Consider the following 18,199-nt stretch of genomic DNA (forward strand, 5'->3'; position numbering starts at 1 on the left):
TATATAAGTTCATGTAAACCTTTTTTCCTTCTCTTCCTATATTTTAAGTTCTTGTCAACCATGCCGAGCTCCACATTCGTGGAGATGATGCGGTATATAAACTTAAGGTTTAGTTTAGTTTACACATTTCAAACCCAGAAAAAACTAAGCTTTTCCTCGCAAGTCCCAACGATAAACTAACTAATACCTCTCTGAACCTAAACGGGCTAACTTACCCAATCAATTCCACCATTAAAATCCTTGGAGTCACCCTGGACCGATGCCTGACTTTTGAAGACCATACCAACGCTCAGGTTAAAAAATGCTTTTGCACCCTCTGGAAACTCCATACCATCAAACACTACTTTGACTTTCTCTCCTTTCGATTGTTGGTCCAGTCTCTAATCTTAAGCACCTTAGATTACTGCAATATCATATTTTTGGGATCCTTCAAGAAAACCATCAAATGTCTGAGAATCATTCAGAATACTGCCGTCCGTCTCATCTATGGTCTCAAAAAGTCAGATCATGTAAGCCCGTTCTACAGAAAACTTCACTGGTTGCCAATGGAGGCAAGGGTCATCTTCAAGTTTGCCTGCCTTTGCTTCAAAACCCTAATGGGTTCATCCCCAATCTACCTGTCGTGTCATTTTGTGTTTCCAGGCACCACTTGCACACGTAGTGCCTATCTATTTGCCTTCCCCTCTCTGAAGGGCTGTGTCTACAAGAGATTCCTTGATAGAACACTGTCATTCCAAGCTGGCAAATGGAATAAATGTCTAACCATCCTCATTACAAGTGCTCCCTCCTTCCAACTCTTCAGGAAATCAATTAAAACCTATCTCTCTGATAAATTTCTCTGACTCCATCCCACCTTGTTATATCACTGAATTACCAGCTGTATCTTTGACATATTTCCGGATATACCTAACCTCTCTCGGCTTACTAATGTAATCGAAGTTTGTTACCAATGTACTTGACAATATTCTCTGTAACATCGCTGTATATGTACAGTCTCTTCCTCTGTAAACCGCTCTGAACTGCTTGTGGTATTGTGGTATACAAATAAAGCTATTGTTATTATTATTTATAAACGCATTCAAAACTTAAATTCTACACTTTTTTCCATCCTTCAATTTTCAAAAGAAACCATTTTCAGCTTCCCCGTACCTTCTGTACTTTCCTTAATTGTTATTCTTTTCTATATCAATTGTATTTCTTTCCTACTTACCTTTTGTTTCACGTTAGTTAAGATCGACGCGTCTCATGTTAGTTATGCTATTTGTTTTAAATGCTGTTTTAAACTGGGTTTTTTTTTAAATGCTATTTGTTTTAAATGCTGTTTTAAATCATTTGTATTTTTATTGGAGTTGTTAATGTTAATCCCCTTTATATCCTATCTGTAACTCACTTAGAAGCTCTGATGAGCGATGGAATCAAATTTTAATAAAACTTGAAATTTAGCAGATCTCCAGGATCCGGACCTGTGTGGAGCACGTGATTTGGGGGAGGACCCCGCTGTGTGCAGAGTCTTCAAACCCGAGCACCTTGTAGATTTAATCTCTGTAGGAATTGCAACTGCAGATGGAACAGCCGGTCACTGCGGAATGTCCCCTCATGAGTGACTAGAGGCCACAATCTGCCTCTTCCTGATCATTTTGACATTGTTTGGATTCTTACAGATATCTGGGAGACTCCAGAGGGTCCCTTGAAATGGTCTCTAGCCACGTCGTGGCTTTATCCCACGGTGGATGGCTTTAACAAGCACTTTATTTCCCTGAAGGTGGATTCTTTGGTGGCACAGATCACCAAGCACACATCACTTCCCAGCGATAGGGGGGTGGTCCAAAAGGATGTCCAGGACCAACGCGTGAATTTAATCCTTAAGCGTCTGTTTGATTCGGTCGCAGCTGGTGTTAAAGCGGCGTCAGCCTCCTCCTTCGTGGCTCGGACATGCCATTCCAAGCTGTGCCATGATCCTAACACTGTGGTGCTTCATGATTTGGATTGTCTTATCTCCAGAGTGGATTACATGGCTGTTGCCTTGTATCAAATACACTGTTACAGTTCTTGATATCAAGCACTCAAAGAATCTCACAATCTCACTCCCAATATTTCTCTGTGAGGGCAATTTACCAAAACCCAGATTCTCTAATGTCTATAGGGATCCTCAGACCACCGCTTGAGTAATCTAACTCACAGCGGTATGAATCCTCATTGATCCCAGTGACATTTATCATAATAATTAAATATACTGGTATTCATTAGTATTATTTTTGTTGTTTTATTTTATCATTAATTTTTATAAATGTATGTTATTTAGCTTTTTTTTAATTCAAAACAACAAAAATAATACTAATGAATGCAAGTATATTTAATTATTATGATAAATGTCTCTGGGATCAATGAGGATTGATACTGCTGCGAGTTAGATTACTCGAACGGTGATCTGAGGATCCCTATAGACATTAGAGAATCTGGGTTTTGGTAAATTGCCCTCACAGAGAAATATTGGGAATGAGGTTGTGAGATTCTTTGAGTGTAGCCTAGTGTGACATCTTGAAAGTTTTCGCCAAGCTTGGCACTTATTCTGTTTCGGCTTGCAGAATGCTATGGATCAGGCTATGGTTTGGTGATTCATCTTCTAAAGCTACATTGAGCCGGCTGCCCTTTAAAGGTCAGCTCCTGTTTGGCCATGGTCTGGATGACCTTATGGTCAGTGTTCAGGATTGTAAATCCAAGGCATTGCCTGGGAGCAGGTACCACCATTCTAGGAGTTTGAGGCTTTCTAATTTTTGTCCCTTCCAGCATTCTTAACCATACTCAGGTCCTTCCACAGGACCTCTTTGTCTGCCAAACCACGCTTCACTGGGTCTCGCCATCAGCAGTCCACTGCAAGTCAGCCAGCGGCTTCTGCTAAGAAACAGTTTTGACGCCAGGTCAATGTCTCTGCGCATCGGGGGAGGGGGGTGTTGTCGTCCTTTCTGGTGGAATGAAAGGCCATCACCTCTGACTGCTGGGTTCTGGAGGTTCTCAAAGATAGAAACATAGAAACATAGAATATGACGGCAGAAAAGGGCCTACGTCCCAACAAGTCTGCCCACTCAAATAACTCTCCCCTCTAAATTCCTCTTTGAAGTGAGCCCATGTGTTGATCCCATTTGATTTTAAAGTCAGTCACGTTCTGGCCTCAACTACCTGAAGTGGAAGATCATTCCAACGGTCGACCACCCTTTCGGTGAAGAAGTACTTCCTAGTGTCACCATGGAATTTTTTTAAAATTGTGTTTGTTTTTTGTAATCTTGTCCATTTATATAATATTTTATCTATGTTTATATAATTTTTTACCTATGTTTATAATTATTTGTTTTATCTTGTACATCGCCTTGAATGTAGAGTAGGCGATTAATCAAATCATTTAATAAACTTGGAAACTTGGCCCCTGATTTTCAGCGGATACCCCCTTGTCGCCTAGGGCCTGTAAGGAAGAAGATATCTTCTTCCACCTCAATGTGGCCAGTAACGTATTTGAACGTCTCTATCATGTCACCCCTCTCTCTGCGTTCTTCAAGAGAATAAAGGTGCAACTTACCTAGTCGTTCTTCGTAAGGGACATCCTTGAGCCCTGAGACCATCTTGTTGGCCAATCGTTGAACCAATTCCATTCTTAGCACATCTTTCCGATAGTGTGGCCTCCAAAATTGTACACAGTACTCCAGATGTGGTCTCACCATGGACCTGTACAGCGGCATCACCACCTCGGGCTTTCGGCTGACAAAGCTTCTCCGGATGCAACCCAGCATTTGTCTAGCTTTAGATGAGGCTTTCTCCACCTGATTGGCTGCCTTCATATCTTCACTAATGATTACTCCCAGGTCTCGTTCTGCCACAGTTCTGGTTATGGTCTCACCATTCAGAGTGTAGGTTCTGCCACCAAGGTGCATAACCTTACACTTTTTGGCATTGAAATTCAGCTGCCAAAGAGTAGACCAGTGTTCCAGAAAAAGTATGTCCTGTGTCATAGCGTCGGGCATGGTATCTTCGCCCACTATGTTGCACAATTTAGCATCATCGGCTAATAATATATGGCAAATAAGATGGCTACAAATTGGAGTTTCTCTGTCCTCTGACTGAGTATTTTCTGGGTTCTTCTGTAGACTGCCTCGAAAAGGTGGTTCGGTGCAGATCACAGTCCGCAGACTTTTGGATATTTCGGCATTTGAACCTGTGCCAGAGCGAGACTTAAGCTCTAGGAAATACTCAATATACTTCATCGTTCCAAAAAAAGAATCTGACGATTGGAGCCCAATTCTGGACCTCAAGGCAGTCAATGCAGCCCTGAAAGTCCCTCATTTCTGCATGGAGGCGATGCACTCAGTGATCACATTGGTGGCGCTGGGGGAGTTTCTAGCCTCCCTGGAACTGACAGAGGCATATCTCCACATTCCCATTTTCCTGGACCACCAGAAGTATCTATGATTCCATGTTCTGGGGCAACATTTGGATTGACAACGGCATTCTGGATGTTCACCAAAGTGATGGTGATGGTGGCAGCCCATCTCCGCACCCATGTCCTGGTTCACCCATATCTAGACAACTGGTTGATCAGAGCTCCCTCTCTGTCCAAAAGGTGTCAGGCTGTCTGGCAGGTGGTACAGTTGCTGCAATGTCTGGGCTGGGTGATTAACTTCAGGAAGAGTCACCTCGAGCCCACCCAGGATTTGGAGTACCAGGGAGTTCAATATCACACGAATCAAAACAAAGTGTTTCTACCCATGTCCTGTCAGGAGAAGATACAACAGGTTATCAGACCTTCTGGCCACTCTGATCTCAAATGCTTAACAATATCTCCAGGTTCTGGGGGCCATGGTGGCAACAATCAGTGTGGTCCCATAGGCCAGAGCCTGTCTGTGTCTGCTGAAGGAGGCTCTGCTTTTGGACTGGAATCCACATGCACCCCTGCCCTGGATAACAGTGATGCGCAACAGTTTAGTGTGGTGATTGCATCCTCTCTAGCTGTCCAAGGGACTTCCACTCCGGATCTCAGATTGGGTGATCCTGTCGACAGATGCAAGTCTCCAAGGCTGGGGAGCAGTGTGCATGACTGTCCTGTTTTAGGGCCAGTGGGCACCCTCAGAACACAATTAGTCAATCAATTGCTGGAACTGCGGGCAATTTGGCTGGCCTTTCTCCACTTCAAGGGTTGTCTCTGTCATTGAGCTGAGGCTCAGCTGCTCTTCTGGTGAACAGAGAGGCACCTTGTGGTGCTGTCTGCGGTGCAAGTGGCAGGGGTGGACAATGTTGAAGCAGATTTTCTCAGTCATCAGACACTGGACTCCGGAGAGCGGTCACTCTCTCAAAGAGGAGATTGTGGCGAGTGGTTAAAGCTCCAGCCTCAGCACCCTGAGGTTGTGAGTTCAAACCCATGCTGTTCCTTGTGACCCTGGGCAAGTCACTTAATCCCCCCATTGCCCCAGGTACATTAGATAGATTGTGAGCCCACCGGGGCAGACAGGGGAAAATTCTTGAGTACCTGAATAAATGCATGTAAACCATTCTGAGCTCCCCTGACATAAACATACTCGAAAAATGGGCCACGACATGGCAAATGAGGTTTAACATGGGTAAGTGTAAGGTGATGCATGTCAGTAGCAAAAATCTTATACATGAATACAGGATGTCCGGTGCAGTACTCGGAGAGACCCCCCAGGAAAGAGACTTGGGAGTACTAGTCGACAAGTCAATGAAGCCGTCCATGCAATGTGTGGCGGCGGCAAAAAGGGCAAACAGAATGTTAGGAATGATTAAGAAAGGGATCACAAACAGATCGGAGAAGGTTATCATGTCGCTGTACTGGGCCATGGTATGCCCCCACCTGGAATACTGCATCCAGCACTGGTCGCTGTACATGAAGAAGGACATAGTACTACTCGAAAGGGTCCAGAGAAGAGCGACTAAAATGTTTAAGGGGCTGGAGGAGTTGCCATACAGTGAAAGATTAGAGAAACTGGGCCTCTTCTCCTTTGAAAAGAGAAGACTGAAAGGGGACATGATCGAAACATTCAAGATAATGAAGGGAATAGAAATAGTAGATAAAGACAGGTTGTTCACCCTCTTCAAGGTAGAGAGAACGAGAGGGTACTCTCTAAAGTTAAAAGGAGATAGATTCCGTAGAAACATAAGGAAGTTCTTCTTCACCCAGAGAGTGGTAGAAAACTGGAATGCTCTTCTGGAGTTTGTTATAGGGGAAATCACCCTCCAGGGATTCAAGACAAAGTTAGACAAGTTCCTGCTGAACCAGAACATACGCAGGTAAGGCTAGACTCAGGACAGTGATGTTGCGTACTGTTCCTTCCTTTCTTCCAAAAGTGGTTTCAGCTTTCCATGTGGATCAGGAAATCTGGCTTCCTGCTTTTGCTTTCTCTGGTTCAAGGGAGCAGGACTAGGTGTTGTGGTCCTTGGACATGCACAGCAGTTTTATGCAGCATCTGGAGGTCACCAACGAGTTTCACCTCTTTGACCACTGTTTGTTTTAGCAGGTCCTGCCGCAGAGGGAAGTAAGCTTCTAAAGCTACCATTTCCAGGTGGATTCGCATGGCCATTTCGGCGGCCTATATTGCAGCTAGAAAGAAGCCCCACCCTCGGGGTATGGGCTCATTCGACCAGAAGGGTTTCATTCTTTTAGGCAGAGTCGTCGACTGTTTCTCTTGAAGAAATATGCAGGGCCGCTACCTGGTCCTCCTTGCATATATTCACCAAGTTTTACAGGATCAATATGGCAGCCAAGCAGGATGCTGCTTTTGGAGCTTCCATTTAGGCAAGTAGGCTCATCAGTTCAACCCTGAATTTTTGGGACTGCTCTGTTAGTCCCACTGGTCCTGGAATAAAGTGGGATTGTACAAGAACGAAATATTAGATTCTTACCTTTGCTAATCTTCTTTCTTGTAAATCCACACTTTATTCTGGGAACCCGCCTTATACTTTCTGATTCGCCAATTGTCTGTCTTACAAGTACTGGTAAGCTGGATTTTTGTTTTCTGTCCAGTTATAAGAGTGCCATCAGACTGTGTTTAGTACTTAATTGGGGGTGGGGGGGAGTCCTTTGTTCAGGTCCCCCTTCTAATAGTGCAGGCTGTGTCTCCCTATAGCACTGTTTTGTCGTTCAGGTTTCTAATGTTTCATAACCTGTTATTTCGTTTTTTATTGTGGTTGCATTTGTTTCTATGCGCAGAATTAATTTGCTTGCCAGGGAGTTTCCTGTTCCTCTCTCTTTCTCTTGTTCTTATTCTCTACAGATGTTCCTGGCTTTTTTAAGACTGACTGGTAAGCACAGGAACATGCTCAGTGATGAGGGGGAGGGGTAAAAGCCTCTGAAATTTTTAGGCTTCCTACAGATCCTGGCGGGAGGAGGGAAATGACCCACTGGTCCAGGAATAAAGTGTGGATTTACAAGAAAGAAGATTAGCAAAGGTAAGAATCTAATCTTTTGTTCTAAAGGCCCATTTATTTCTCCTAGCATTCTGGAAATTTAAACACTGTACAATGAGCGAGGTTCTCCTGATCTTTGATGTATGTTCTCTGCTTAACTTTCAGCTCAGCCAGGTTTGAAGGCTCTCTCAATATGGATCTTAATGAGATCAGCATGAACTTGGTTCCCTTCCCTCAGCTTCACTACCTGACTTCCAGCCTGACTCCTTTATATAGCCTGGCAGATGTCAGTGTACCTTCTCGACGGTAAGAAACATAAACGTATAGGACTTGAAGTTGAAACCAAAATCACTCATTTACAGCAAGGATTAAATGGATTATTTGAAGGCTCTCCTACCTCTTATTGAACCAACACTATGCACAACAACTCTAATAAAAACACCCAATCAAAGCAGAGTGTATTGGCAAACAGTGATTTTGTGCTAATGAATTTGACAGTTTTCAAACTGCTTTCATGTACATAAACAGCTGATTCACAGTATAGTGGTCCTCTCCCCCTCGCTACAGGTTAATATGTGGGTACGTTTTATCCCTAGCACAGAAAAGGAGTGGGGAGAGATTGGGAGAGGGAAACCCATATAGAGACTAAGTAGTGAAATTGTGTGGTGGCCGTGTTAGTCCACTCCTCAAGGTAATATGTAGAAATAAAACAAGAAAAAAATATAATACCTTTTTTATTGGACTGACTTAATGTAATTTGATTAGCTTTTGAAGATGACCCCTTCCTCGGATCAGAAATCAGAGACTAAGGGAGGAATTCATCAAGACTTAAATGGTCCTAACACTGCCTGACACATTGATATTTAAGTTGCTGCAAGTTAAACAGTAATGGGATAATAATATGCAAATATTACACCTGGCAGTCTGGAGTCCGTGGACTCGATGAAAACCTAGCATCAACTAAGCCGGCATGAAGGTCATCTTGGAGGGAGGGATCATTTGGTCTGGCTTCGGCTTCCTGCAACCCTGAAACACCAGAGCAGTAAGGCCTGGGATTGCAGAGGAACTGGGATAAGGTGGGGAAAGGGGGCAGACTAGCTACAGAGCAGGCAGAAAGGATACCTTGGGAAAAGAGGGATACAAACCATCGGTAACATTTTTCCCCCTCTTTTTATCTCGGTTTATATTCAAATGGGTTTATATGTGAGTACATACATTATGCATTGTATGTGTGTATGGGGGGAGGGTCCATTTGTCTTCCCTAGTCTGCAGTAAATTATGTGAGCAGTGGTGCAAAGAAAGGGCAATACTCACAGGTCCATGATCCCTCTCTGTGCTTCTGCTTAGGTTGGATCAGATGTTTTCTGATGCTTTTAGCAAAGACTACCAGTTAATTCAAGCTGACCCAAAACACAATCTCTATCTTGCCTGTGCTCTGCTGGTGCGAGGAAATGTGCAAGTTTCTGACCTTCGTAGGAACATAGAGAGGTATGAAACATACTTATGCATTTTGATAGTTTCTTTATTGATAGCAGAATATGTGAATTCTTTAGCAACTCTCCAGACCGGTATAGCTGAAATAGTATTCTTACAGATGGGTATATATCTCATTATGACCAGCAGATGGAAACTGAAACAAAACTTTGGAACTGTACATAATAGGTTACTCTCCCTTATTCCCTGTTTTCTTTCAGTCTCCAGCAGGTGTGAGTGAGTTGTACCCATCTCCCTTGGTAGGGCTGTTGGAATTTGTTTAGGGCTTCTTGTCCCCTTTGTGGTGCTGGATTGAGCTTGGGTGGACCCTGTTTGGGAGTCCTTCTGACTTCGGGGGGTGTCAAACCTGACAGGTCATGTGCTGGGTCCCTCCCCCCTTTTCCTCCACCTCCCCAACATTTTTTAAAGGTGCCTCAGCAGTAAGCCTTGCCCCAAATTCAAGTAAGGCATACTGCTTTGAGAGCCAGTGGAGTCTGTTCTGTGAAAAAAACAATCCTGAGACAGTGCCAGTCTAAAGGGTTGCTTTCCTTTAAATTTAACGTAATTTACTGTATTTTTTTACCTAACCGCCACTTTTCTTTTAGTTAGCTAGTGTATGGAGCAATTTCTTCTCAGTTTGGGAACAGATCACGACAGATCAGTGGGTCCTCAGCATTGTGTCTCAGGGGTATCAACTAAATTTCCTATCCCATATCCTGCCTTCCCAAGCCCCAAGCCCCATCACCATCCACAGTTCCTCCATATGTCTCAACTTACAGCAGAGCTCTCACTTCTCCAGAACAATGCCATAGAAGAAGTGCCACCTCTCCAGAGCAATTAGGGGTTTTATTCAAATTTTTTTCTAATCCCTTGAAAGACACAAGGCCTCCGTCCAATTCTCGATCTCAAACCTCTCAATGCTTGCCTAAAAATGGAAAAGTTCAGAATGCTCTCCCTTCCCGTGATTCTGCCTGTCCTAAAACAGCACGATTGGTTATCCGCCCTAGATCACAAGGATGCCTACACTCATGTTCCCATTCATCCTTCTCACTGGCGCTTCCTCTGATTCAAATTTCTCAATCACCATTCCAATACAAGGTCCTGCCATTTGGCCTATTGTCAGCTCCACAAGTATTCACAAAATGCCTGGCAGTAATTGCGGCACATTTAAGAACACAGCATCATATTGTGTTTTCGTACCTGGACGATTGGCTATTAGTGGCTCACTCCAAGGAATGTCTTCTCACCATTCAGACCAGTGTAGGGAATAAGCAGTCGGGTGGACAATGGGGAACCTATAGACATCATTTACCTTGATTTTCAAAAGGCTTTCGACAAGGTGCCACATGAAAGGCTGCTTAGGAAGCTGTGGAACCACGGGGTGGGAGGGGATGTGCACAGATGGATCGAGAACTGGTTGTCGGGTAGACTGCAGAGAGTCGGAGTAAAGGGACAATACTCTGACTGGCGGGGAGTCACGAGTGGTGTGCCACAGGGATCGGTGCTGGGGCCGTTACTCTTCAACATATTTATCAATGATTTGGAAAAGGAGGCAAAGTGCGAGGTTATAAAATTTGCAGACGATACCAAACTGTGCGGCAGAGTTAGGTCCAGGGAGGAGTGTGAGGACCTGCAAAGGGACCTGGACAAGCTGGAAGACTGGGCAAACAAATGGCAAATGCGCTTTAACGTGGAAAAATGCAAGGTCATGCATATAGGGAAAAAGAACACGTTGTTCAACTACAAATTGGGGGGGGGCATTGTTGGGAGACAGCAGTCTTGAGAGAGACTTGGGTATGCTGGTGGATGCATCACTGAAGCCATCTGCACAGTGCGCAGCAGCCTCGAAAAAAGCCAACAGGATGCTGGGCATCATAAAGAGGGGCATAACAACCAGGACGCGGAAAGTCATCATGCCATTGTATCGAGCGATGGTGCGTCCACATCTGGAATACTGCGTTCAATATTGGTCGCCGTACCTCAAGAAGGACATGGCGGTACTTGAGAGAGTCCAAAGGAGAGCAACGAAACTGGTAAGAGGGCTGGAACACTGCCCATACGCCGAGAGGTTGGATAGGCTGGGGCTCTTCTCTCTGGAAAAAAGGAGGCTCAGGGGAGATATGATAGAGACCTTCAAGATCATGAGGGGCATAGAGAAGGTGGATAGGGACAGATTCTTCAGGCTGAAGGGGTCAACAGGCACTAGGGGGCATTCAGAGAAACTGAAGGGAGATAGGTTCAGAACAAATGCAAGGAAGTTTTTTTTCACCCAAAGGGTCGTGGACACTTGAAATGCGCTACCGGAGGAAGTGATCAGGCAGAGTACGGTACAAGGATTCAAACAGGGATTGGACGGATTCCTGAGGGATAGGGGGATCGTGGGATACTGAGAGAGGTTCTGGGATGTAACACAGGTATAGAAAGCTAACCAGGTAATAAGTATAGAAATCCAACCAGGTCGTGCATGTGCAAGACCGGAGGGTTAGGACTTCGATGGGAAGATAGGACTCAATGGGAAACCAAGGTGGCAAGGGGGCCCCTTCTGGTGACTCAGACAGGCCGTGACCTGTTCGGGCCGCCGCGGGAGCGGACTGCTGGGCGGGATGGACCTATGGTCTGACCCGGCGGAGGCACTGCTTATGTTCTTATGTAAATAACTTGCAAAGTTTGGGCTTCATCATCAACTTTGAAAAGTACAAGCTAACTCCAGTGCATACCCTAACTTTCATCGGAGCACTCTTAGACACCAACTCTGCAACGGCCTATCTGAATCAGGAAAGACATCAGGCAATCATCCATTTCGCAAACCAAGCAAGACAATCAGCTCTTTTACCAGCTCGAGAGATATTGCGATTGCAAGGCCACAAGGCAGCCTCACTTTCATTAGTGCCACATGCCAGACTCCACATGCGTCCATTGCAGTGGCACCTCAAGTTACACTGGAACCAGCGTCTCCACTCGCTATCGAAACTGTTTCCCCTGCCGTCCAATATCAAGAATTCCCTTCTGTGGTGGATTCATTCCACCTCCCTTCAGGCAATATGTCCATTCTAGTTCTCACCGCCTTCTCTTACCATCACCACCGATGTTTCCACTCAAGACTGGGGGGCACACCTCAACAATCTTTGGACTCAGGGTCAGTGATCACCAACTGAAAAGTCCCTCCATATCAACCAATTGGATTTCAGAGCAGTTGTTTAAGCTCTTCAAGCATTCTGTCTCTGGATATGTCACAGGAATTTTATTCAGACTGACAATCAAGTAACCATGTTTTATATAAATAGGAGGGTTCAGGATCCCTCAAGCTCTGCAGCGAAACATATCATCTCTGGACCTACACCCTGACTCTCAAAATAGATCTTCATGTAGTCTACATTCCAGGAGATCGCAATATCTTGGCAGAATTCCTCAGCAGGAAACTCGACCCCCACGAATGGGTCCTCAATTCTGCAGTGGTATCAAACATTTTCCATCAATGGGGGACTCCTCATGTGGATCTCTTCGCCTCTCCAATCAATTCACAGTGCACCCTCTTTTGTTCTCTATGTCCAGCCCCACGAGTTCTAGCAAGAGATGCTTTTTCCATTCTGTGAAACCACGTTCTCTATGCGTTCCCACCATTTCCAGAGTTCTTCAGAAGGTCTTAACAGATAAAGCACACTTCATTCTCATTGCACCCAGATGGCCCAGGCAAATCTGGTTTCCACTGCTTCCAATTCCCTTAGGTGACCATCCTTCTCTTCTATCTCAACACAACGGCCAGCTTCTACATCCCAATCTCCGCAGTCTTAGACCAAAGTTTAGCTCAAGATGTTCACTTTGTCCAATCAGTTTTAAGTAACCTCTTTGCAGTATAGACTGTTTCCACCTCCCGTATGTTTTTTCAGCTTGGGACTCACCATCATAGCTCCTGCTTGTCTCCGGAGAAAGCAAAGTTGCTTACCTGTAAGATGTTCTCTGTAGACAGCAGGGGAATGCAGCCACACTTGCCCGCCCACCATTCCCTCGTCTCTATTGATAGGAATGAAACTGACAGAAGGAGGGGAGGGGGCTCGAGGACCAGGGCTCCTGCACATGCTCAGTAAGCTCAAAGCTTACTATAGCTAGGAGAGGGCACTGACGCATTAGGCTCAGTCAGAGATTTCACCATCAAGTATGGCTGTATTCCCCTGCTGTCTATGGAGAACACCTGATACAGGTAAGCAACTTTGCTTTCTCACCATCACAAAGTGAACTTTAGAACAAAGAAATCATTATCCATTCTTCTCCTACCTGTGGAGCAAAGAATGGCTCTTAGCCAGAGAAGGAAGAGTACCTACTTTACTGAAGCTCTTCCTTTTCTGCTAAGAGTGGGAACAAGTGTAGGAACGGTCCTGGATTTCAACCTGCTTATCTGACATTGCTACCTGGTTGTCTCATCTTTATCGAAAATTAAAACTGACCAAGACTGAGCTCCTTATCTTTCCACCTAAATCCATATCTCATCTTCCCCCATTTTCTATTTCATCCTCCCTGTCTTGTTGGTTCGCAACCTCAGGGTGATCTTTGATTCACCTCTCCTTCATTTCACATAGCCAACAAAATTTGGCCCTATAACCATGGAATTTCTCGATGACTGAAAATTCACTGAAGCACTTACATAATGCCTTGGTTACCATGTATAGATCTCAACAAAGCTGCTCCTTGATATGATTCCCTTTGGTATCTCCCGTTACAGAATGATGTCGTGTGTGATTTACATTTGCTGCTGAGGCCTATCTTTCTAAGATCAAGAATAAAAACCAGAAAAATGTTTTGTGCAAAAGTTTAAAGATGATGGTAACTTTTTTACATAAGAACAGGTGAATCCAGGTCACAGTGTCTGGTGGAAACCCAAATAGCAGCAACATTCCATGCTACTGATCCAGGGCACACAGGGGGTTCCCCAATGTCTGTCTCACTAGTAGACTATGGACTTTTCCTACAAGAACTTGTCCAAACCTTTCAACGAGTTCCAGAGTTTAACTATTCTTTGAGTGAAAAAATATTTCTTCGTATTGGTTTAAAAAGTATTTCCATGTAATTTCATTGAGTGTCTCCTGTTTGTTTTTGAAAAGGTGAAAAATCAATTTACTCTTTCCTGTTCTGCACCACTTAGGATTTTTTACACCTGAAACATACTTCCCCTGTGTGGTCTCTTTTCCAAGCTGAAAGGCCCTAACCTCTTTAAGTCTTAACTCGTACGAGAGGAATTCTGTCCCCTTTATCATTTTGATTACTCTTTTTTGAATCTTTTCTAATTCTGTGATGTTATCTCGTGTTTGGTTTGTGTTTTCTATAATGACTGAAATATTGCAGGAGTTGCATAATATTCAAACATTATGTAGGCAAGGGTGTGCCCATAGCACTGAATTTTGTGGTTCTGGATGAAAATACTACCATGTGACAGAAATCAAGGTTTCAAAATAAAATCAATGTCTCAGAAACTAATCTCAATTAAACTCTTAATGGACTTGGTGAATTCTGTGTGTGTCTTCAACCCTCTAAACTTGAGATGTACCAAGCCAGTGTGGTTTTCAGGATTCCCACAATGAATGTGCATGAGAGAGATTTGCATAGGATGGAGGTAGTGTGTGTACATTTAAGAACATAAGCAATGCCTCTGCTGGGTCAGACCTGAGGTCCATCCTGCCCAGCAGTCCGCTCACGCGGCGGCCCAACAGGTCCAGGACCTGAGCAGTAATCCTCTATTTATACCCTTCTATTCCCTTTTCCAGCAGAAAAATGTCCAATCCTCTCTTAAATCCCAGTACTGTATTCTGCCCTATAACGTCCTCTGGAAGCGCATTCCAAGTGTCCACCACACGTTGGGTAAAGAAGAACTTCCTGGCATTTGTATTGAATCTATCCCCTTTCAACTTTTCCGAATGGCCTCTTGTTCTTTTATTTTTTGAAAGTTTGAAGAATCTGTCCCTCTCTACTCTCTCTATGCCCCTCATGATCTTATAAGTCTCTATCATATCCCCTCTAAGTCTCCTCTTCTCCAGGGAAAAGAGACCCAGTTTCTCCAGTCTCTCAGCGTATGAAAGGTTTTCCATTCCTTTTATCAGACGTGTCGCTCTTCTCTGAACTCTCTCTCGAGTAACGCCATATCCTTCTTAAGGTATGGCGACCAAAACTGGACACAGTATTCCAGGTGTGGGCGCACCATCGTCCGATACAGCGGCAGGATAACTTCTTTCGTCCTGGCTGTAATACCCTTCTTGATTATACCTAGCATTCTATTCGCTCTCTTAGCGGCCGCTGCGCACTGTGCAGTCGGCTTCATTGACCTGTCCACCATTACCCCCAAGTCCCTCTCTTGGGTACTCTCATTCAATGACATCTCTCCCATCGTATAGTTGTACCTCGGGTTTCTGCTTCCCACATGCAATACTTTACATTTCTCAACGTTGAACTTCATTTGCCATTTTGTCGCCCATTCTCCTAGTTTGTTCAAGTCCCTTTGCAATTCCTCACAGTCCTCTTTAGTCCGAGCTTCCCTAAATAGTTTGGTGTCATCTGCAAATTTTATTATCTCACACTTCGTCCCTGTTTCTAGATCATTTATGAATATATTAAATAACAGCGGCCCGAGCACCGAGCCCTGCGGAACACCACTCGTGACCCTCCTCCAGTCAGAGTAGTGTCCCTTCAACCCTACCCTTTGTTTCCTACCTGCCAACCAGTTTCTGATCCATCTATGTACGTCTCCGTCCACCCCATGGTTCTTCAGTTTCCGGAGTAATCGTTCATGGGGCACCTTGTCAAAGGCTTTTTTGAAATCAAGGTATATGATGTCTATGGGGTCACCTCTGTCCATCTGTTTGTTAATTCCTTCGAAGAAGTGTAGTAAGTTGGTTAGGCACGATCTCCCCCTGCAGAAACCATGTTGGCTGGTTATAAGAAGTTTGTTTCTTTCCAAGTGATCATCGATGCTTTCTTTTATCAGTGCTTCCGCCATTTTTCCGGGAACCGAGGTCAGACTCACTGGTCTGTAGTTTCCCGGGTCACCTCTTGATCCCTTTTTAAAGATGGGCGTGATGTTGGCCGTCTTCCAATCCTCCGGGATCACGCCTGTTTTCAGGGATAGATTGCATATTTGCTGCAGTAGTTCTGCTATCTCCTCCTTTAGTTCCTTCAGAACCCTTGGATGGATTCCGTCCGGACCTGGAGATTTGTCTATTTTTAGTTTATCTATCTGCCTGCTCACATCTTCAAGGCTTACTTCCATGAATGTTAATTTTTCTGCTTGATTTCCATTGAAGAATTGCTCAGGTTCCGGTATGTTGGTTGTTCGTTTGTAAATACAGACGAAAAGAACATGTTCAGTCTTTCCGCGACTTCTTTCTCCTCCTTCACTACTCCCTTCCTGACTCCATCATTCAGCGGTCCCACCTCCTCCCTAGCTGGCTGTTTCCCTTTAACATATCTGAAGAACGGTTTGAAATTACGAGTCTCCCTGGCTAACTTCTCTTCATACTCTCTTTTAGCTTTTCGAATCACACGGTGACATTCTTTTTGATACTTCCTGTGCTCTATCCAGTTTCCTTCAGTTTTGTCCTTTTTCCATCTCCTGAATGAATTTTTCTTATTACTTATCGCTTCCTTCACTATTTTAGTCATCCATATTGGGTCCTTTATTCGACTCTTTTTGCTCCCCTTTCTGAATCTGGGGATGTAAAGATTTTGCGCCTCGCTCACCATGTCCTTGAAAAAAGACCAGGCCTGTTCTACCATCCTCCATTTCTTGGAAGTGTTCCTAAGTTTATTCCTTACCATTTTCCTCATTGCTTCATAGTTTCCTTTTCTGAAGTTGAAAGTTGTCGCCATGGTTCTCTTTCCTTTTGGTATTCCTGCTTCAACCTTGAATTTGATCATGTTATGGTCACTGTTTCCCAACGGTCCCACTACTTCCACTTCCTTTGCTGGTCCCATTAACCCATTTAGGATTAGATCCAAAGTGGCATTTCCTCTCGTCGGTTCTCTAACAAGCTGCTCCATGAAGTAATCTTGTGTAGCCTCCAGGAATTCTGTTTCCCTAGCGCATTTTGAGTTTCCAAGACTCCAGTCTATCCCGGGGTAGTTGAAATCTCCCATAATAACTGTGCAACCGTTTTTGCATTCTTGTTTCATCTCGGCTTCCATTTCCTTATCGATATCTCCTGTTTGCCCGGGTGGGCGATAGTATAGGCCCATTTTTATTTCATGTCCCTTTCTTCCTGGTATTTTAACCCATAGCGATTCCAGCTTGTTGGTCGTCTCCGCTGTGTCTATTCTTGTCGATTGTATGGTTTCTTTTATGTATAGGGCTATTCCACCTCCTTTCTGTCCTGACCTGTCCTGGCGATAGAGCTTAAATCCCGGCAGTGCTGTATCCCATTTGCTTTCCTCATTCCACCATGTTTCAGAGATTCCAATGATGTCTAAGTCTTCTGCATTGGCCACGGCTTCTAATTCCCCCATTTTGTTTCCTAGGCTCCTTGCATTAGTATATATGCAGTTTAGATCCTGGCATTTAAGTGTCTTCATTTCCTTTCCCTGTGTTTCGGTCTTTAGTGTCTTCTCTTTTGGTCTTCTCTTTATGTTATAATAATAATAATAACTTTATTCTTTTATACCGCCACAATCTTGCGACTTCTAGGCAGTTTACAATCAAGAGTGCTGGACATTCAGCGAAATACAATATGCAGATATTCAGAGGAAGTAAAGAGAGCAGAGACCTTAGGAAGGCAATAGTATGGAAATACAATTTGCTGAGTAAAAATATAAGATGTGCATTTTAGTAGGTAGTGTTCGACAGGACCTGTTTGGAATAAATAGCAACGTAAAATTATGATAAGATGAAGATAACAGATTATATATATAACAGTGCTGTAAGTTCAGGGGGATAAAGGAGGGGGGAGAGAGAGAGGGGAGAGCAGGTCAATTGTTTAGGTATTTCTGGAACAGGTATGTTTTTAGGCGTTTCCTGAATTCCCCGTATGTAGTGGGCGAAAGCAGTTGGTCTAGGTCTTTGCCCCATAGGACTGCTTGGTGAGAGAGAAGGTGTTCGTGGTGTTTTTTCATTTTGCAGCCTCTAACTGGAGGGGAAATGAGTTTTGGGTGTGTGTTTCTCTTGAGTTTGTTATTAGAAAATGCGAAAAGGTCCGTTATGTACTTGGGGTCAGGCCGTATAGTACTTTGAAGCAGAGGCAGGCAAATTTAAACCTTACTCGGGCTTCCGTTGGTAGCCACTGCAGCTGCCAATAGTAGGGTGTCACGTGGTCGAATTTCTTCAGCCCGAAGATAAGTCTGACTG

At 44.2% G+C, this 18,199-nt stretch overlaps 1 protein-coding gene across 3 annotated transcripts in view; it reads left to right on the top strand.

The window, feature by feature from the left end:
- Positions 1 to 18,199, top strand: part of TUBE1 (tubulin epsilon 1) — a 99,699-nt gene that overhangs the window by 64,331 nt on the left and 17,169 nt on the right. For all 3 annotated transcript variants that reach the window (XM_033939736.1, XM_033939735.1, XM_033939737.1), the window contains exons 9-10: positions 7,573 to 7,713; positions 8,755 to 8,895. In XM_033939736.1, the coding sequence (XP_033795627.1) occupies positions 7,573 to 7,713; positions 8,755 to 8,895 (282 nt within the window). The remainder of the gene's footprint in view (positions 1 to 7,572; positions 7,714 to 8,754; positions 8,896 to 18,199) is intronic.

Source organism: Geotrypetes seraphini, chromosome 3 (assembly GCF_902459505.1).
Source record: "Geotrypetes seraphini chromosome 3, aGeoSer1.1, whole genome shotgun sequence".
Taxonomy (NCBI): Eukaryota; Metazoa; Chordata; class Amphibia; order Gymnophiona; family Dermophiidae; genus Geotrypetes; species Geotrypetes seraphini.